Below are 19,753 nucleotides of genomic sequence, written 5' to 3' on the forward strand. Positions count from 1 at the left end.
TCATAGAGCTCTCTCAGGTTAATACTGCCACAGCTACATTCCCACTTGGTGCAATTTTAAGATTTGGACATTTGGAAATGTGAGATCCTTTCCCAAATCTTTGGCTCACTCATTCTGTTATTCTCACCCCTTAAAAGGATACAACCCATTTCCAGGATCATGATTTCCCTTTTTTTTTTTTTTCATGTTTTTTTAAAGCTAATATTGTGTGTCCTTACGTTATGGGGCACCTTGGATCCTTTATGGAAACATGTGAACATATATTAAAAATAAAAAAGTAAAATGTGGCCCTACAGCCACAGCGGGATTTCATTGCCCTGAGAGAGGAGTTGGGGCGCATCAGTGACTTCCACGAAGCCTATACTTTCAAACAGGCTCCGGGCCAGCCAGTTTCCGGCTTAAGCAAGGAGAATGTTCCAGCGGTAACCAACAAGGAGAACCTGGCGACGCCGGTCTCGACTCCATTCCTGGAGCCGACCCTGGGGAGCGACGGCTCTGCGGTCACTTTCGGGAAAACCCAAGAGGATCCCAAACCATTTTGCGTGGGCAGTGCCCCACCGAGTGTGGACGTCACCCCCACCTACACCAAAGACGGAGCTGACGAGGCAGGATCAACCGATGGCAAAGTTCTGAAACCAAAGCCATCTAAGCTGGCAAAGAGAATCGCAAACTCCGCTGGTTACGTGGGTGCCCGGTTCAAGTGTGTCGCTACCGGACTGTACGCAGACTCCAGTCAGCTCGGCCGGGAGCAGCGGGCATTGCAGGTGAGCCCCCGCCACCCGAATTTCAGGAGCCTGACCAGTTGTCAGGTTTTTTTAATGTGTGAAGAGGAGGGGGCCGGGGGTATGATAGGGCAGGACACCGGGCTGATTTGGTTAATGAAGCTTAGGATAATTTAAATGTTTGAAATGTGTCCAGTAAGGGGACGTAAGTGGATACTTGAAGTTATTCTGTAGATTTTAAGCGAACTCCACTCGAATGCTGATAACGGAAGTTTTAATTATTGCGAAGGATGTCTAAAAGACTGCGTGACGTTTACCTATCAGTCGCTTTGATTTCTCTGCCGTTACTGTACGTTAACAAATATACCTAAAAGCGCTGCTCAGAATGCCTTACGTGATACTTGGTGGAGGTGTGTAGCGGCCGCATGTCTGTGAGATTCGTGCAATTTTGTTTTTCCACCAAAAAAACAAACAAACAAAAACAAAAACACAAACCTTGCTTAAAGGGATAGAGTATGTATTTAACTTGCTAGTGAATGATAGATGTTGTATAGGAATTTCCTTAAGGTATTTTACTTTTAATTAAAAGACAAATAAAGCCAAATTGTTTTGCAATGTTAAGAAAAAAATTGGTTCGTGCTTATAAAAATGGATGAAGTTATCTAAATGATCCATTGAGTGCCCATTTTAATGACATAGATGGAAGGATTACAAGAGGACAGTATTTTATGTCTACCCGCTGCTTACTGTGAGGTCAGTTCTTCAAATTTTTATTACTAGAATCTTCCATAAACCTTTTGAGTTAAATTTCATTTCCAAATATACAAAGGGAAGTTTGTGGGCCATGGTCGTCTTTATTCATTGTGCATTTGTTTTCTTTTCTGTTGTGTTTTTGTTTCGCTTTCTTTGCGTTGTATTTTTGTTTTGTTTTATTTACCTTCGAAAGAGAATGTCTGTCTGTATGCCACAGTGTATGTATGGCTATACATACACACCACATATATCTCTACATACATAGGGCTTTACGAATAAAGAGTGTGTGACTAGTTACACATAGACACTCTTACGTTTTTATCGTTCAATTTTAAAATATCTCAGTCGTATCATAAATTGTGGTTGGTTTTGGGCAAACTTTTCTTTGCAGATACTTTCCTTTAAGGTAAGGGCAGTGAAATAGCTTTGGTGGTAAGGTGTGTCTTTTTTCCATCTCCGTTCTCTTTGTAGCGTGCAGTGATGCGCTTCTCAGAGTTGGAGATGAAAGAGCGAGAAGGTGGCCACCCGACGACCAAAGACTCCGAGGTGCGCAAATTCAGCCCCGCTGACTGGGAAAGGCTGAAAGGAAGTCAGGACAAAAAGCCAAAGTCGGTCGCCCTGGAGGAGGCCATTGCCGACCAGAACGACAGTGAGAGATGTAAGTGAACCCAGGCGGCTCGCGTGTGGTACCATGTCGGTGGGAACGGGGCGGTTCCGCTCCCAGTGCCGAGGGAGGTGAGAGGAAACAATACGCTTCCGACGGCCCAGCGTCTGGGTGCTGGCTGTTCGGAGAACGGGCTGCTCTGGCCACCCTTCCCAGCTGTGGATTGCAAGGCTGGTTGTCCTTTTGAGCGTTGCGGCATCCATGAGTGAAGCACCTATGAAATGCTGTTTCCTGGCACGCATCTCCTTTTTCCGGAGCAATGCTAGTCCTGTAGTTAGTAATAGTCTGATACAGTAGAGCAGAGGAATGGCGGTGCAAGACCTCCAGCGTAGCAGGTATGTGTTCTGTTTTGTAGCAGGTACGGATACGGGTTTTTGGTAGCAGTGGAATGACACTTGCAGCCAGAGCCAGACCCTCCAGAGTGACAGTCTCCTATGGGAGGGAGTGGAGAGTACTCGGATTCTCCCTCCAAAGGCAGAGGTTTCGTTCAAATGAGATGAGGGCTGATGAAGGCACCAGAAAGATGAGCATAATTATTTTCTGTGGCAGGCTTGTTTGCAGTCATTAGGAGTTGACAGCACGCTCCAAGGGCGTGGGATCAACGAGGGCGTTCTTCCTACCAGACGGGGTGTATTATGTTTTGGAGGCCAAATTGGAGAGAAAGCTAGTGTTTGCCTCGAGTCACACTCTGCGGTCCCATCAGCTGCTCCCCCACTGGGGTTGACTTCGGGCTTTGCCCTCGAGACTTCCTGGGCTAATGAGATGTGTTGGCAGCAAGTGGAGGTCTTTCTCCCGCTTTCTTCAGTGTGCGTGCTTGTGGCCTGTGGCCTGCAGCCTGCTCCGGACCCCAGAAACCTCACCGGTGATGGTGAGTGAGGGCACCTAGGTGAACGTCGAGGACAGGGTGGGCGTGAAATCCTCCTGAGACGGGACAGTCGGGGGTGGTGGGCACGTTTGGGAGGCCCAGGCCCTTGGACCCAGTCGTAGGGTCGGCGTTCGTCCGCATGCTTAGGTCGTGGGTGCCTGATGCAGTTCGGGAAAATTGTGGTCAGCAACAGCGTGTGCTTCTCTGTGCTGCTTGGAGCACTGCCCTGCCCCAGCTCATCTTTGGGGTCAGACAAAGGCCTGTGGCCAGGGTTCTGGGTAAGCCACACCGGGACCGGTTTGTCCTACGTGGCTCCCGTAGAAGGGGATTTCTGGGGCTAGTCAGTGGCGGCCTTACCCGAGGGATGGGGCTCTTGATGTGCCTGGAGTAGACGATTCCGAGCTCCTCCCCCTCGGGATTGGAATGAAAAACGGAGGGTCCAGGCCACCCTGGAGTGAAGCAGCAAGAAGGCCTCCCTCCTTGCCTGTGCTCACAGCTGACACGCAGCCCTTACTCTCCTGAGTGGCCTCATAACTCAGCTCTTGGGGAAGTTTCTCAGAGAGACGTGGTAAAAGTGGGCAAGGCCAAGTTCACGGGGATGCACTTTTCTGAGGAGGGGACCTGCCTGTTCTGGGTGGACGGTGAGGGAGGCTGGAGGAAGGGAGTGGGCAGTTAACCTGCCTCGAGTCTTCTCGCCCTTTTCTCCAGCAACGTGGCCAAACCCAGGGTGGCCGCTGCCCTTCACGTCTCAGTGGCCTCACCCGCCCTTCTTCCCAGAGACGTTTGTGTGCGTCCTTCCCAGTCTTTCCTGCTGAGCTTGGAGACGAGAACTCGGTGTGGCTGATGGGGAGCAGGGCCTGAGCCCCAGATGATTCCGAAAGCCCCCTCCCCCCACCGCCTGCCTCCAATCTCAGACCGACCGACGGGTCTCTTCCTGGAGCACCCGGGACATGGCCCAGTGAGCCATGAATCGCCACCATGGGAGGGCAGGAGAAGGGTTGGGGAAGGTGAGGGGCTCCGTTTGAAAGATTGGGGCAATGGAGGTGGGTTCCCCACCCACCCTCTGTCTTGTAGAGACGTGGGGTTTGTAACTAGCTGGTCAGGAAAGGTCACCTGAAGGGGCCACTGTTCTTACCACGGCCTCCACATCCAAGGCACAGCAGGTGTTCATTCCATTCGGCTGGATATGAACGGGCCTTCTTGTTCTTGGGCCATCATGTCTTGAGCTGATACGGGCTCAGGTCCTTCTCATGGGTGTCGGTGTGGCCGAGAGCCGAGCTGTGAGCACATGGGAGCTGGGGCGGGGATTTGGGGCGGGCAGGGGTCACAGAGAGGGTCCAGGATGCCTTCAAGATGCCTTCCCCCTTCTGAGGCAGCCCCTACCCATGGAGGGCCCAGGAGCTTCCAAGGTGGTGGGTGCTGTTTGCGTGGCCCTGGTTGTCCTGGTGCGGGTGCATCTTGTTGCTAGGGGCTTGTTTAAAAAAGAAATTAACTTGAAAACACAGTGGCCGAGATACTCATTTATTCTTTATGATCACATGGGTGGCTGAGTGAAATTTTTATTTTGGAAGTTCACCAAATGAGTTTGGAGGTTCCTCAGACTTGGAAGTTCATCACTAGGAACCCTCAGTGGCATTTGAAGATGGGGCGGGGCAAGGAGGCATTGGTCCCTTCCTTCTCAAACTTGGAGTAACCATCTCCCTTGCCAACCACTTGGCTGGGACAGGCCTAGGACCTGCTCAGTGGCAGTGCCTGGCCAGGAGCTGGAGGAAGCCTCAGTCGAGGGGCTTCATGAAACTTCTTTGCTCAGGGAACTTCTCTTCCAGCTGAGCACCTGCACGTTTGTAAACTACTTTGGAACAGAGATCCCCTGCACTCCTTCTGTAGCGGGTGTAACTTTGAACAAGGTTAGCCCTGACTGGAGGTGCTATAGTTAAGCTACAGAGAAGGGGATTCTAATCCTGGGGAGCCTTCCAGCGACTCAGAACCCTCTCACCTTGTTTAGGCCTCACTGGGCATGGCTCAACAGTGGTGAGGGTGCTTTGCTGCCACAGTGACTTGTAAATGTTGCTGTGCTGATGCTTCTGTGAGGTGATGCTATGGTGCAACCATAATGCATTTGGGATATATGTGCTGTGAGTCATAGGACCATGCTGCAGGGACCACGTTCACATCTTGCTTAGACTGGGTGACCAAGGGCACATGGCTTCCCACTTTTAGAAGGGCCAAAAGTAGCAATGATGGCAAAGCCTGATGGTTAGGATCCCCGTGTATCTATTTATCTCCCCATCTCCTTTGCCCTCAAGGGTCATCCTCCTGTGGGTCGTGGTTAGAACAGTCTTTGAGAAGCTCCAAGTGACACGGAGCCTCTACCCCATAGCTGGTGGCCATGGGCATCTTGGGCAGTCGGGGTGGGTGTCCTTCAGGGTTATTACTGGCCTGGGTAAGGTCACACTAGCATAAGGTCTTGGGGGGCCTTAGCTGAGGGGAATTGAGATCTTTGCCCTAAAAGGCTCCGGGGTTGGGGGAAGGGTGGATGGACCTAGTTTGGAAAAAGAAACTTTCAAATTGGACATGGGGGTTCTTAAGGTAGCCCTTCCATTCCTTCATGGATCCCCTCCCACGGAGCTTTTAGGGAAGGCTGATTGGACCAGATTGGACCAGAGAAGTCCAATGGTGTAACCAGCAGGGCTCACCTCTTAAAATTTCCTACATTTCAGGCCTGAGATTCAGGCTGGTCTGAAAGTCTTGGCATCTTTTGGTTAAAGGGATTTTTCCAGCCTTTCTCTGTGCTGAGCCCGGCCCGTGATTATGAAGCCCACCCCTGGAGGGAGGCTAGCAGTAACATTCCCACTTTACAAGTGAGGGGGGCCGAGTTGTAAAGTGGCGCCATTCCTGCCCGAGTGTTTAAGAGGGTCACAGAGCAGCCGGAGTGAGAGTTGCAGCACGCCGTCTTCACCGGGCCTGCGGTAGCCTGGGCTGCATCACCCGTAAGCACAGGCCAGGAGTTTGGGGCAGGAGACCCTCGCGGTTGGGGTGATTCCACCATTCCGGCAAGAGTAGATGGGGATCTGCCCCACCTTGGGATACCCTTGGAGAAAAGCTAAGTGTGTTCCACCATTGAGAACACAGGCCAGGCTAGCCCAGGCCAGGGTGAGGTTCATCCCCACAACTGGCTGCCATTAAATGCTGGGAATGCCCCCAAGAGAGGCTGATCAGGGGACCAGCCGGCTGGGCAGAAGTGGGAGTGATACTTGAAGTGGTCTAGGGAGAGGAGGAGAAATGCGAGCAGCATGTGAGAGGTGTGTCCATGATTTCATCTAGAAAAACGGGCTGTGGGAGCTTAGCTCAGGTGTTAACGAAATACCAAACTCATACACCCACCCCCACCCCCGGCCGGTGATGGACACAGGGTCATCTTCGGGGAACTCTTTAACAGCACAGTGATCATTATGGAATTCTTTGTGTGTTAGAAACAATGTGACTAGCAAAGCAGTTGAACTGTTTCTTTGGCTAGAGCAAAAGTGAGGAGTGATGTTAGGCTGGGGTGATTGGAGGAAAAGCCCCAAGTGGATGCTAGATTGAGCAGGGGGGCAGGAGGAACACTGGCGGAGCTGGGGTGTGAGCAGTTCAGCCCTGCCCGCCGCACCCCCCCCCACCCCACCCCCATGAAGGGGGTTGGAGTCTTGTCTTTGAAATGTCCTTAGATGCTTGTTGCCTGGGAAGGAAGGCGTGGAGACGTGCCAGGTGGGTGACTGGTGTCACTGAGGGCCTTCTTCCTAGACAGGAAATAGGAGCAGCCCCTCGATGGCAGTGAAATGCTTTTCCCCCCACGGGTGTGGAAAGAGGACAGACGGACTTGTAGCAATCTGGTTGAGTTCTTTGAAATTGCCCTTGACCCTTGTGTGTGCACCAGGAAGCCTTTCCTTTCCCTTTGCCAGGCTCCTCTTGCCTTGGTCTCCCCAGCTTCCCAGCCTCCCACCATTCTTTCCCTACCCTTTTTCTTCACCCTCGCCCCTGCTGACCCAAGTGAACATTGGTGCTATGTCTGTGTAGATGGCAGTTGGGGGCTATTTGGTCTCTTGATGACATCAGCCTTTTTTGTTGACTAGCAGCTGTTTCCATAGTCATTTGTAGCTCTGCCCTGATTGGTTGGATCTTACTGTGAGGTCACTCACCCCCCTTTAAAAGTAAGCCACCTTGGAGAGTTAAGCAGTTAGGGAGTGATCTCACATGCCTATAGACGGATGGTGTAGATGCCTCACCTTGACCCTTGAAGGATGGATTGTGAGTGGACTACGCGCCTCATTTTCTGCTTTCTTTGCTGGTTGTGTTCAGCTGTCCTTCCTTTGGGACGTCTTTCTGAGGGTTTTGTGCTTCCGGCGTGTGAGGCCCCTGGTCTCCAAAGGGGGGCGGTCTGTTGGTAGCAGATTGCCTTGGACATGGGGGTCCTGCCTGCTCCTGGTGACCTTTGTTCCCTCCTTTCCGGGTTGTCTCCCCTCCCCTAGGGGAGTGTTATGATGGAAGCAAAGCTGACCGCTTTGAAGCCCCAGAAGATAGTGATCTTCCTGAGGACATGGACACGGAGCCCCCCAGAGAGTCCCCCGCCGACCAGGCGGCCCCGGACGCATCACGCAGCCCCACCCTCCGGCTGAACAGAAAGCGCAAGGTGTCTGGCGATAGGAACCACACTGAGACCACTGGGCTCCCGGAGGACTCTCTGCTGAAAGCCAAGCGGAGACGGGTCTCCAGAGGTGAGCTTGGTTTGGCTTCGGGCCCGCAGGGCACCCTACGGAAGTCCTGGAGCGGAGCAGTGGAAAGTTCCAGTCCCACCCTGGAGCCCTGGGGGGAGCCACTCACACCTCCCCACCCCCCACCCCCATCCCACCCCCCACCCCCCCAAAGCCAGGTGCAGGGGCTGGAGCCCAAAGGTGGCCAAAGGCAAATAGGCCCCCTCCCGAGACTTGGTGACAAGTTCCAGCCAACACAGTGACCACACCCGTCCCCTCCCCCACCCCTGTTAGTGATGTGTAAGACAGTTTGTTCCCCACCCCCACCCCTGCCCCGGGGGGCTTCTTCATTAATTTGTAGTTACTTCTCCATTAGCTGACTGGCCTGAGAGGGAAATGGCAAACAGTTCCTCTAACCACTTAGAAGAGCCACATTATAGTGAGCTGACCAACCTGAGGTGTGCATTGAATTAACAGGGCTCCATCCCAGAAAGCAGCGCCGCTTGCTGCACCTTAGAGAACGGGGGGAGCAGAGAGCAAACCTGGCCGGCAGGGCAGGACGGAAGTGACCCAGGCGGTTCAGCCTGCGGTCACCCCCCAGGGCAATAGCATCTCCGAAGAGAAACCTGGCAGGAAAAGGGCAGAGGCCAAAAGCAACAGCAGCTGGTTGGAGGAGTCCCTTAAATGCAGTGACAATGAACAAGGTACGCACGGGGCGGGGGGCGCTCCTGGAGGGTGGATCACTCGCCCTCTGTGGGAAACGGCCCTGGAGGGGACCTGAGCGCCATCCAAGTTGACAAGAGTAGCGTGTGGCGAGCGGGGAGTTTTCTTCATGAGATCCTTTCAGCCTGCACACTTCCTTATGGAATGGACAGTGAGGCGGGAGCTCGACTTCCTGGGCTGCTCCTCATCACCCAGCCCGCGGCTGGGCAGGAAGGGAAGTCTTGGGTGACCCCGGGCGCTTGTCAGTGCCCTCATTCCAGCCTCAGGCTGTCCCCAGTCGCCCTGTCCCGAGCACCCAGGCCCCCCACGGGTGGGGACGGGAGCGCAAGAAGGGCTGGCTTCTGCCCTCTCTTGCGGCCCTTTGAAGCGACTTGCCATTTGGCGTTTCGTGGGTTAGCCTATTTGCCGGTTGAATGTGGGATGATTAAAATATTAGTGCTTTGAAAACATAATTGGTATATCTTTAAAAACTGAAGCTGCTCCAACGATCAGTGCTAACAATGGGCTTTTCTTTCCTCACCGGCTACAACTGTGTAACGCCCGCTGCTTCTCCCCCTGACAGATGTGCTGTGCACGGACGGAGAAATGGATCGGCAGCCTTCGCCCCTGCCGCAGAAATACACCGACAACAGCGAGAAACCATCCGCGAAGCGACCGTGCAAAACCAAGCATTTGATCCCTCAGGAGCCCAGGCGGGGCTTGCCGCTGCCAGGGGACTCCTACGTGGACAATGCGGATGGCAAGGTACCTCTTGCCCCTGGCTCTCCCCCGCTCCCTGGGCCTGTGCAGGCACATCCCGCCTGCTTACTTCTCTGCTTCTGGGGACAAAGCTTTCCTTTTCCTGAACCCCTCCCCACAAAACGTCCCTGCCCCTTCCTAGGGGACCTGTCTCCTGGGTGGTGGTGAAGTTTCCAGCTAGTAAAAATGCAACCCCTTCCTCGCGCCCCGCCTCCCTCAGACAGAGAGGAGGAAAAGTGCTTTCCTCCACTCAGGTTTGTAACTCAGGGAGGAGGCGAACCAGGCGGGTGTTGGAAGGACAGCCTGAAATGTGTGCGCTGCCTGGTTTCGTGATAGGTGACCGTCCGGAGATTTTGAAAGCGGCCTGAGCCCAGTTCCGACTATGATCTTTCGCCGGCCGAGCAGGACCAGAAGCCCTTGGACCGTTTGCAGCAATTGTTACCAGCTTCCCAGGCCTCGCAGCTGACATGCTCAAGCTCCCCTCCAGAGACCACCCAGTCCCGCCCGATGCCACCGGAAGCGCGGAGACTTATTGTCAATAAGAACGCGGGCGAGACCCTCCTACAGCAGGCCTCCCGGCTTGGCTACGAGGTGAGCATCCTTGTGGGTGCCCCGGATCAGGATCCGCCGGCTGCTGCTCCTTGGGTGGGGGACACACTGGCTGGGGATGGGGGGCGGGTCTCAGAGCCCAGCCCCCTCCACGTGGCGGGCTGGGCTGGGTGTTCCAGCAGGGTGTTTGCGTTGGCCCCGCTCACACTGCGGGCTCTTTGGTGGCTTGTTCAGTCGTGGTGTGAAAAGAAAGGCAGGCCTCTCTGATGTTCCGTTCCCGTTCAGGCAGGTAGGCTGCTTCGGCCAGTCCGGCTCACTTATCTCTGATACAAAATCTGACCTAACCCAGGGCTTGGCGACCAGGGGAATTTTAATGAGCCTTTTGGATTCTGAATAGCAAGAAGGAGAGTAGTTATTAGCTCTACTAACTTGTGCTGTTTGGGGCAGAGTGATGCCCCTGTGGGGTAGCGGGTGGGAAGTGTCTGTGCAGAGTAGGGGTGGGAGTAGGGCAGACCTGAGCAGTCTCTTTCTGAGAGGGCACGGGAGCCGAGGGCTGATGGGCGGGGAGCAGGGGTTGAGCCTTGCACAGAACTCCCTGTCCACACTGCTGTATCCCAACCCAGCACGGCTGATGACAGTGACAGCCTCTATTGCTAGAGCAACACAGAAAGAGAGCTGATATCTGCCTAAGCCCGTGTGATCTGTAGTAACTCCTTTCACCCTGTTAACATCTTCACTTGGGAGTAACGAGTACTAGCCCACTCTCGGATGAGGAAACTGAGCCTCAGAGGGGTTAGCTGATCCCCGTACAGGTAGCAATCCAGCAGTGCTCCACAGCCCACCACGCTCCTCAGCAAGACTGGCTCACACTGGAATTGCCCTTTTTACAGTTCAAAACCTCTGTGAGACAGATGCCTCTCCATGCCCTGTGCAGTTCCCCCACCATACTTGTCAGTAGCAATTGTGATGTGATAGCCCACAGGGCAAAGGCATTTTTCTGTGCTGGCATCAGCCCTCTGGGAGTTGAATGGTGACAGTAAAACGCGGTTCAGCAGGCTGAGCGTGGAGGTGTGGCTGAGCACTGGGGTGGCAGGACCCAGGCTGGCCCGGAGCCCTGGCGCCCACACCCTCAGCCAGCTCTGTGCCCCTGTCCCCCGTCTCCCGTCGTGTCCCCCCACCCCGGTCCATAGTGCCGTGAGCCCTTGGAAGTGTGCCTGCCTTGGCCCTAAGACATGACTGTGGGTGGGAAGTTGGAAGCACTAGGGCTATGCTTAGTTTGGGGGTGTTTTGTTGTTGTTGTGGGTTGAATGTGCTCTTGTGTATATCTACACGTCTCTTGGAGACCTCTCCATTAGCTAGAGAGCACTTTGTGGTAGTTAGCGCAGTTACTTGCAGGTGAAGTCCAAGGAGCACCCAGTTGGTTTCCCAAGAGCTGAGAGCGGGCGCCTAGGAGGACAGAGCAGATGTTGCACATAGTGTTGAGCTAGACCCCCCGTGGTTGAGAAAATAGTCTCCTTGCTTCCAGCAAACGCTGGAGGTGGGGGGGAGACCCCTAACCCCAACTTTTGGGTTAGGGTTGAGAAAGTAGACTCCCGCTTCCAGCAAATGCTGGAGATGGGGGTGGCGGGGTGCTGCTGCACCCGCCGTGGAGGGCGGGGCTCCGAGCCCCACCTGTGAACTTGGCATCATTTCCAGCAGCCTCCCTTTGGGACCAGAGACGTCAAAAGACCCTCGTTGGTCCTCTAAGACAGTTTCCATTTTGGTTTGGTGGCTCTGAGGCCTGGACCAAGGGGCACTTGATCCATACTTTTTTAGGCTACCTGGCCTTTGATTGCACAGGAAGCCTTGGGAATGTTTACGGTGGGATTTGTTTTTTTCTTCAAATGTAAATTTCAATATGTAGATTCCACAGATCACCAGTGTTGATGCTGAACATTGTGACAAGTAGATGAACGCTTTCAACTTTGAATCCAACTTTCTGGGATTTCTCTGGGCAGAATTTTAAATGTTGGGATGATGGCCCAGTTGGGAGATGTGGCAGCTTAAACCTTTTAAAATTGAAGGACAGTTTGCTTAAGCAGATAAGGGTGTGGTTTGGGAGGGTTTTCCTGAAGTTTTGTCTTTAGCATTCTTGGTTATTTTCTTCTGCTTAGCCAAAGATACCATGTGCAGTACAAAGGCTGTCTGAGCTTTATGTCATTATAATGTGGTTCTGGAAGTTTAGAAACACACTCTGGCTTCAGATCCATGTTAAATAGATCACTTGCATGGCCAAAGACCTCAAACCTTTCCCTCCTGGGAAAAAGGCTTCTATTTCTTAGGCTAAAACGCCAGTGTGCAACCACATGCTTGTGCCTTTAGTGGTGATGGTTAAATTTTCTATGAATTGAATAAGTCATGTTTTTTAAAAAGTTAATGAGGCATTTAATTAACTTACAACGTCGGGCTTATGGCCTTTATGGTTACATTTTGCGGGTAATGGCATTCGGCTTATAGCCGCTGAACAGAGAGCTGTCCGACAAAAGCAGTTTGACTTTGCTCGGGAATGGCTGGGCTGCCCTTCGGACACTCCCGTTTATTTCTAGCGGAGAAAATAAACCAAGGAATGTGTTGCGTGGACAGACTCGCCCCGCCTCTTCACCTTTCAGTTAGAGAAAGTGTCGGTGGCGATGGTTGCCATCCATTTAGAGGCCATCACCCTCCTAGCTAGGAGAGTGTAGTTAGCCCACTTGATCCCCAACAGAGAAGGCCTGTGGGATGCTCGTCACAGCTGGATTGCATCCCTCTAACTGGGGCCCTCTTGGGCCTTTTGAATCTTCCCAGCTGACCAGGTACCAAAGGCCTGAGTTATAGGTCTAGTACTTCATGTTAATTGAACTTGGGGTTTAATATCTCTGGGCCTCAGTTTCCAAGTGTTGAATGAGGATAGTACTACCTTCCTTTCCTGCTATCTCTTGGGTTCCTGTGGGTGACAGAAGACGTCCTCATCTGGGGGAATGGGAAGCACTGTGTAAATAGTGGGATCAACGTGGTTGAGTTAGGACAGCCCGTGGCAAAAAGTCTGACCTGGCCGTGGGGCTACTGCTGCCTTTGCTGCCATCTTCCAGGAGAAGAGAGTTGACTTACCCACCAGCTTGGACGGCCTTTCATTTCTAGGTACCCTTGAATCTGCCCTAGTAGTGATGAAGGTTTCCAGGTGAAGGCCATGATTGTCACAGCAAATAAACCCTGGGTTGAGTAAATTGATGTGTGCACAGCAGTTGGTGGCGTTCAGAACTGATCCCAGAGCCACGTGACAGGGCCTCTCCCTGGCTGGGGCACACAACTCATTAGCTTGCAGCTGTCCACTCAAGTCTGGCTAGTGAGGGCCTGCTAAAACAGCAGCAGCTTCATGCGGTATCCTGGATACCAGGGCTCGGGGCAGGTGGCCTGGGAGCCCAGAGGATTGTGGGCTTTCTGGCAGGTTGGGATGTAAACAGAGAAACGCATTCGTGGGCGTGCCTTTTGTCTTCCTCCTCTTGTTTTGGAAGGGAGCTGCTGCAGTGACCTGAAGTAACAGGGCACTGATGGCCAGGTTTACCAGCATGCCCCATTGGGTTCACGTGGTAAGCAAATGGAACATTCTAGTTCTCTCCCAAGTGAGTGGTCACCTTTGATTGGCATGTCCTCCAAAGGGCATAAAAGGTTTTACAGAACCCATCTCGCACTTATGGGTGGCTAGAATGACCCCCGTTTTAGGTTTAACAGATGAGTTACCTGAGAGATGTCACAAGGAGGCCTGTTCTGACCCCATCCCATCCCCCCTTACCAGCAGACCATGTGTTGGGCCACATGCATGTTCTGCCTACTCCCAGCTCTCAGAACCTGACAGCTCTCTGCTGGGCACAACTTACCCAGTATAAACAGTATAACGTGTTTTCTGGTGGCAGATGCTTTCGATGTGTCTGAAAACTTTCTTAAGGTAATAAAACATTGAATAAATTCCTGCTCTGCTTACTGGGAGTGGTTCATATTAATATTTTAACAAGCCAAAGAAATAAGGTTAATAACAGTGATTCTAATGCACAGTGTTGACACAGAACATCTCTGGGGGGGGTGGGTTGTGAACGTTTTATTTGATTCTTGAAATGTGGAGGTTGCAGCGTGGTGTATCAGGTTCCTGTCATTAACTTGAGTAAATATGAGAATATTAAGACTGATTCTGCCCCGAGAGGGTGGAGTGAGGCAAAATAGAGGGTGGGGTTATTGGAGGCATTTTGGGTCATTCCTCGAGAATGGAGAGAGAGAGCTTCTCTTTAACTCTACTTAACGTACAGACAAGAGCATCTGAGGCCCAGGTTCTGATTTGGGGTCTTAACAAGGGGCGCGAGGATGTAGCTGACCTGCGTGTCCCTGCTTCTCTAAGCTGGGGAATGTTCTCTGGCTGATTTAAGCTCTCTTTAAGTGTTGGTCATCCATACTTTTATCTAAACTTGTGTTATCGTCCACTGCCACTGACCGAACAGACCCATCAAGTGAGAATGGTCTGTGCTTGGCAATGTGTCATCTAAGATGTTAGCAGCCGTGACACCTCTGTACTGGTCACGTCGGCCCCTGGGCTGAGGGCTTTCATCGTTATCCGAATGCGTCCTCTCAGCAGCCCTGTGGAAGCTTGGAGAAGTTCAAGGGTAACTTGCCCATGGCCAGGCCACTGGTGCAGCAGAGCCTTAGACAACACTGTCTGCATCTCCAAGCCCTTCTCACGCACTCTCGCCCCCCAGCAGGATGCCTGCCTCCTGCCCGCGCCATGGTGGGCTTTTGGCCCCAAGGATGTATGCTTTTGAAAGTGGGCACCGCCAAGCTATGGGGAGGTCACCCTTACAAGGTTCACTGTATGGTGGTCTGATGGTATCTCCTCTCCTCTCCTCTCCTCTCCCCGTAGGAAGTGGTCTTGTACTGCCTGGAGAACAAGATTTGTGATGTGAACCACCGCGACAACGCGGGTTACTGTGCCCTGCACGAGGCTTGTGCAAGAGGTTGGCTCAACATCGTACGACACCTCCTTGAATATGGCGCCGATGTCAACTGCAGTGCCCAGGATGGAACCGGGTCAGTGGCGGTCTTGCGCTCTTGGCCTGGCCCTGTTGGGGCATAGGCAGTGGTTCTCAGGGTGTGCGGGGAACCCCAGAAGGAAAGATGGAGAGTGAGTGCCATGTAAGCACACTGGTGGCGGAGTCCTCTAGAATGGAATCGGACAGATCTCTCTGGCAAATTTACATAGAACTTTAAAACTCTGTGACGCTCTTATGGACAGAAGTCCCTGAAAATGTTGAGCCTGCATGAATAATCAGGGGTGTTCTCTTTTAAGACCCTGGACTCTTCACCAGCGTCTGTTGAATCTCAATCTTGAACATATATGTGAGTTGAAAGTTGCAGGAGTACAGACAGGTCCAGTGGCAACTGGCTTGATAGGATCTGCCGTGTCCACCCACATCCCCGGGCCTGGCCCCCACTCTGTCCTTGACCTCGGTTTATTGGCCAGAGGCCCAGGTCTGAGTCAGCCCAAGCATCTTCCCGGTTGTACCTGGGATGCCACCACGAGGCAGGGCACTGGGGCTTTCCTGACAGTCATAAAATGAGCAAAACCGTAAGGTATTTGGTGGTTCGTGGTTTCCAAATAGCATCCTTTCTGGATGGGACTGCGGACAGTGTTCCTGACCCCAGCGGACACGGGCAGGAGGACTCTGTATCCTCCTGAGAACTCGCCCTGCCTGTCGACTGCTTCTGGGCGAGAGGGTTGATCACTCATCTCCAAGTTGGTTTCAGGAGAGGTTCCACTTTGCCCCTAGTTTCTTTTATAAACTGCACTTTTTGGGTTTTGTTTGTAATGGTGTAACAATGGCTTCTCGATTCTGCTTCCTTGATGCTGGGGTTCTTCCCCCCACCCCGCCGTATGTTACCTTCTTACAGTCTGTCACTATTTAAGTTCATTGGAAACGTTTTCATCGTTGTCTGAGTTCCTCCTTGGGCCATGCATTAAGAGAGATTTGCATTGAAGAATTAGGCCTGAGATGGTCCCTTCACCTGTCCCGTAAAGGGTTATGTGTTGAAATAACAGAGTAATTTGTCGCAGCGACCGTAAACTCACCTCCTCAGTGAAATAGCGCGCCTATGAGGCTTGGCCGCACACGCTCGATTTTGCCCCGTGTCCTTAGAAGCAAGCGTCGCGTGCACAGGTGTAATCCCCCGCACCTCTCCTAGGCCTCTCCACGATGCTGTCAAGAATGATCATCTCGAAATTGTCCGCTTGCTCCTCTCCTACGGTGCTGTTCCTACCCTGGCTACGTACTCAGGTAGAACCATCAAGAAAGTGAGCCACAGCGAACTTCTGGAGAAGTTCTTAACAGGTACGGCAGAGGTCAAGACACGGTCTTGTTCAAGCATCTAGACGGTGACTTCACAGCCTTTCACCTGGGTTCCCCCTACCCCCACCCCCCGTTTACTCTAAGTGACCCTTTACTGGGAAAAGCGGCCCAACGTTAGTCTGTCAAGGAAGAGATACATACTTTGAGCTTTGCAAGGTGGGGGGCTGGAAAACTCTTAGCTAGCCAGGCTAGCTTTTGTTTGGCAGGCTGGGGCGGTGAGGCGGGCAGTCCCTCAGGAAGGCGGGTGGACGCGTGGGGAGGTTTCAGTCAGATACCTGGAGGCGTGTGCAGTGGGACTTGTCAGGAGGTGACACCAGCCCCAGCGTGAGATGTTCCCGAACTCCAGCAGCATTTGCCTCTTACCAGCAGGCGTTATCTTGTTTCTGTTTCTCTCTCTCTCTCTCCCCCTCTCTCTGCAGACTGTTTAAATAACCTGCAGGCTCCTGACGACGGTAACCCCGGTTGCTCTTCAGAGTTCTCTGGCAGCTGTGTGTGTGGTGAGCAGCCTTGTTCGTTTCAGTTGGGCTTGTGGGGGTGGGGGTGGGGGTGGTGCTGTGAGCAGGACTTGCTTGGGAAAGAATTTTTCCAGGGTCCTTTTTGGCGAACAGCTGGAATCTTGCTCCAGCTTACTGACCTCTCTCTTGTTTGCCCCCCCGGTTAGAACCAGATGATGAAAGTGGTTACGATGTTTTAGCAAATCCCCCAGGACCGGAGGACCAGGATGACAGCAACGAGGCCTATGGTGACCTATTGGAATCTGAATTTTCCGAAGACCCCCTTTTGCCGTGTTATAACGTCCAGGTGTCCGTCGCTCAGGGGTGAGCGTGGCCAGCGTGTGGTCGAGAGCCAGCCCAGCTGCTCTGTGGGGTGGCAGGAGTTAGAAATCCCCTTCAGCAGATGAGGGTGGCTGGGTTGGGGGGTGAGTGAATTCCTCACCAAGTGTCCACCGACCTCACATAATGCAGTGGAACTTTTCCAGAAAAGTTTGGGGGGTGGGAGGGCTCCCCAGCCAACTGCCCTCATTGGAACACACCCCTAGAGCCCAAAGGACACGGGAGTCAGCGACTGCAATTGCACAGTTTCAGTCAGTAAACTCTTGGGGAAGGGATCCTCCCCAAACGGCTACCATAGGGGCCTTCCAAGGCGCGTGAGGTCCACGGGACGATACTGATGTGTACCCTCTTCTCGTATAAGATTAGAGAAAGCCGTATGTGGCACCTGGGATCTTATGTGTCTTCAGATTTGCTTAGATCGAGTCTTGTCCCCACGGTCGGGCCACTGTGCCCCATGACCAACCCTTCGGAGTGAACACATCAGGAGACCTTGCTCTGCTGTGTGTTGACCCCGTTGCTTAAGGAGTAGCATCCCCCTTGGACTCTGAGGCTGGGAACGTGTCTGCCTTTGTGGTGACATTCTATTTGGGATAGAGATCATAAAGCATGGCAGGGTATCAGGAAGGATTTTACCACCTCCCTTCTCGAAAAATCCTCACTCCCGGCAGCAGTGAGGGGCGGCTTGGAGGTGTGGGAAAGGAAAGGAAAGCCAGGTGACCTCGAGTGTTTCTCATGCTCTCTCCGTGAGGGCCGGAGGAGAGGAGAGGTCAAAGAGGTGTTTGCCATCTCCATTGGGTTGGCATACAGACTGGTTTTCCCCAGTGACTAGAACGGGGTACACTTACTTGGAGAGGGGTGACCTGAGTTGTGGCCAGAGCCAAGGCAGCACTGGGGTGGCCTGCAACGAGGCTCGTTCAGGGGCGCTGCTCCTGCTTTTGTCTAAGTTGGCTGATCCGCCCTAGGTGGTCTCTTAACACATGCACATGAGTCCAGAGTTCCCCCGCTAGAAGTAGATCTTCCGGGCTTCCCTGGTGGCACAGTGGTTAAGAATCCGCCTGCCAGTGCAGGGGACACAGGTTCGAGCCCTGGTCGGGGAAGATCCCACATGCCACGGAGCAACTAAGCCCGTGCGCAGCAACAGGCCCAACGCAGCCAAAAATAAATAAATAAATAAAATTAAAAAAAAAAAAAGAAGAAGTAGATCTTCTAAGGACAGTGAGAAGTGGGGTGGGGGTGGGGTAATCAAAGTGGAAGTAGCAGGCCCTTTCACTGCCAGGAGACGGGTAGTTCATAGTTGGGAGCGCCTCTAATTTTGCCGGAAACTCAAACCACTGTCCTTTCTCTGGTGTAGGCCTCATAACTGGCTGTTGCTCTCAGACCTGCTCAAGAAACTGCAAATGTCCTCCTGCATATTCCGCTGCAATTTCCCAAATGTGGAAATTGTCACCATCGCGGAGGCCGAGATCTACCGGCAAGTGTCAGCAAGTCTCTTATTCTCTTGCCCCAAGGACCTAGAGTCCTTTAATCCAGAAAGTAAGGAGCTCTTAGATCTGGTGGAGTTCATGAACGAGCTTCAGACTCTGCTGGGCTCATCCGTGGAGTGGATCCTCCCCAGAGACCTGGACTCAGACGACGACTGGTGAGCTCGCCGGGGCCCGCCGTGTACAGTGTGTCATGGTGTTAATCCTTGTGCATATGTGTCCTAATACGACTATTTCTGTAAAGAAAGGACACTATGAGACACGACTCCAGTCGGAAGGACTTCAAAACATGTTTTTTTCTTTTTAAAATTTTAAGTCAGTTTTTATGAAGTTGTTAATAAAGTTTCTTTACTTTTCAATGTACACATGCTTTGGAATATGTTTGTTTTTACTCGGAACAATTGTTTCTTTTCTTTTTTAAGGAGGAAAAAAAAAAGGCAAAGGAGCTCCACACTTTGACTTAATTTCATACAAAGCTCCGACGACAGAGGCCATAACTGTTGAGAGTTGCTTTTGGGGCAAATTAAACCAGTAAAATTTTAAACTCTTCCTCCATATTAAAGGGATTGAATAAATTGGCCACTTTGGTGCACCTGTGTCCTGCGAATTGTCCAGTTGGAGATGGAGGTTTAGAAAGTGAGTTTCAGTCTTGTTTAAGTCTCTTCCCATCAGACTGGTCTCGTGATTTCCTACACACCATGTTACTTCCTGTCTACCTTTCCTTGGTGTTGTTCATGCCTGGATTGTCTCCTGTACCTGCTCAAACCTTGGTCCATTCTCGTTTGTACCATGGAAGTTTGTCATGCTGGATACTGTCAGAACTAATTTTACTTAAGTTTGCGTTAAAGTGCAAAGCACACGTTTTGTGTATTTTCTGTTTTTTGTGTTTGTCTATATTTTATGGTTTTGCTTCAAGAAATATTATGGGAAGGGAAATAGCAAGATGTAAAGAGCAAAAAAGTCATCATTCTCTTTCAATTGTTAGAACATCTATCTGCAATCATAATTATGATGCACTGTGGTATGTGTTAAAATAGGAAATACATGTAACGTCCTGTAGGAGCAGCAAACTCAGTGGTGTTGGTGAGGGTGTGTCATGGAAGTAATCACAAAGCAGGTGACTGTTGGTTGGGGTCCTGAAACATTAGTGTGCCTTCCCTGTGTCCAGTAGTGGTCTGGAGGGGTCAGGAAGCCTGCCTTTGAATTTGAGGGAACAGAGGGTTTGAGGTCCTCTCTCTTCCATTGCTCTAGTACACTGCACAGCAGCAGTATACTGGGTTTATAGTTGACG

General features: G+C 52.1%; 2 protein-coding genes and 1 pseudogene across 3 annotated transcripts in view; 2 read left to right on the forward strand and 1 right to left on the reverse strand.

The window, feature by feature from the left end:
* Nucleotides 1–369, forward strand: part of LOC309807669 (interferon regulatory factor 6-like) — a 1,069,421-nt gene extending 1,069,052 nt beyond the window's left edge. Inside the window, exon 5 of the mRNA XM_082627518.1 lies at nt 199–369. Coding sequence (XP_082483644.1) covers nt 199–281 — 83 coding nt within the window. The 3' untranslated portion in view covers nt 282–369. The remainder of the gene's footprint in view (nt 1–198) is intronic.
* Nucleotides 1–19,753, reverse strand: part of LOC309808885 (centrosomal protein of 78 kDa-like) — a 525,691-nt pseudogene that overhangs the window by 75,686 nt on the left and 430,252 nt on the right. The gene's annotated exons all lie outside the window — the stretch shown is intronic.
* Nucleotides 285–19,227, forward strand: LOC309808062 (BCL-6 corepressor-like; the record flags this gene model as incomplete). The annotated part of the gene is given in 15 exon segments (XM_082628067.1): nt 285–764; nt 1,422–1,475; nt 1,947–2,133; nt 2,786–3,007; nt 3,544–3,645; nt 7,513–7,758; nt 8,507–8,845; nt 9,020–9,201; nt 9,532–9,549; nt 9,553–9,786; nt 14,666–14,832; nt 15,985–16,130; nt 16,568–16,645; nt 16,810–16,966; nt 18,333–19,227. Coding segments are annotated over 15 exon segments (2,904 nt in total), but the record flags the coding sequence as incomplete, so codon positions are not given.

Source organism: Mesoplodon mirus, assembly GCF_964341445.2.
Source record: "Mesoplodon mirus genome assembly, chromosome: 7".
In the NCBI taxonomy this organism is placed as follows: domain Eukaryota; kingdom Metazoa; phylum Chordata; class Mammalia; order Artiodactyla; family Ziphiidae; genus Mesoplodon; species Mesoplodon mirus.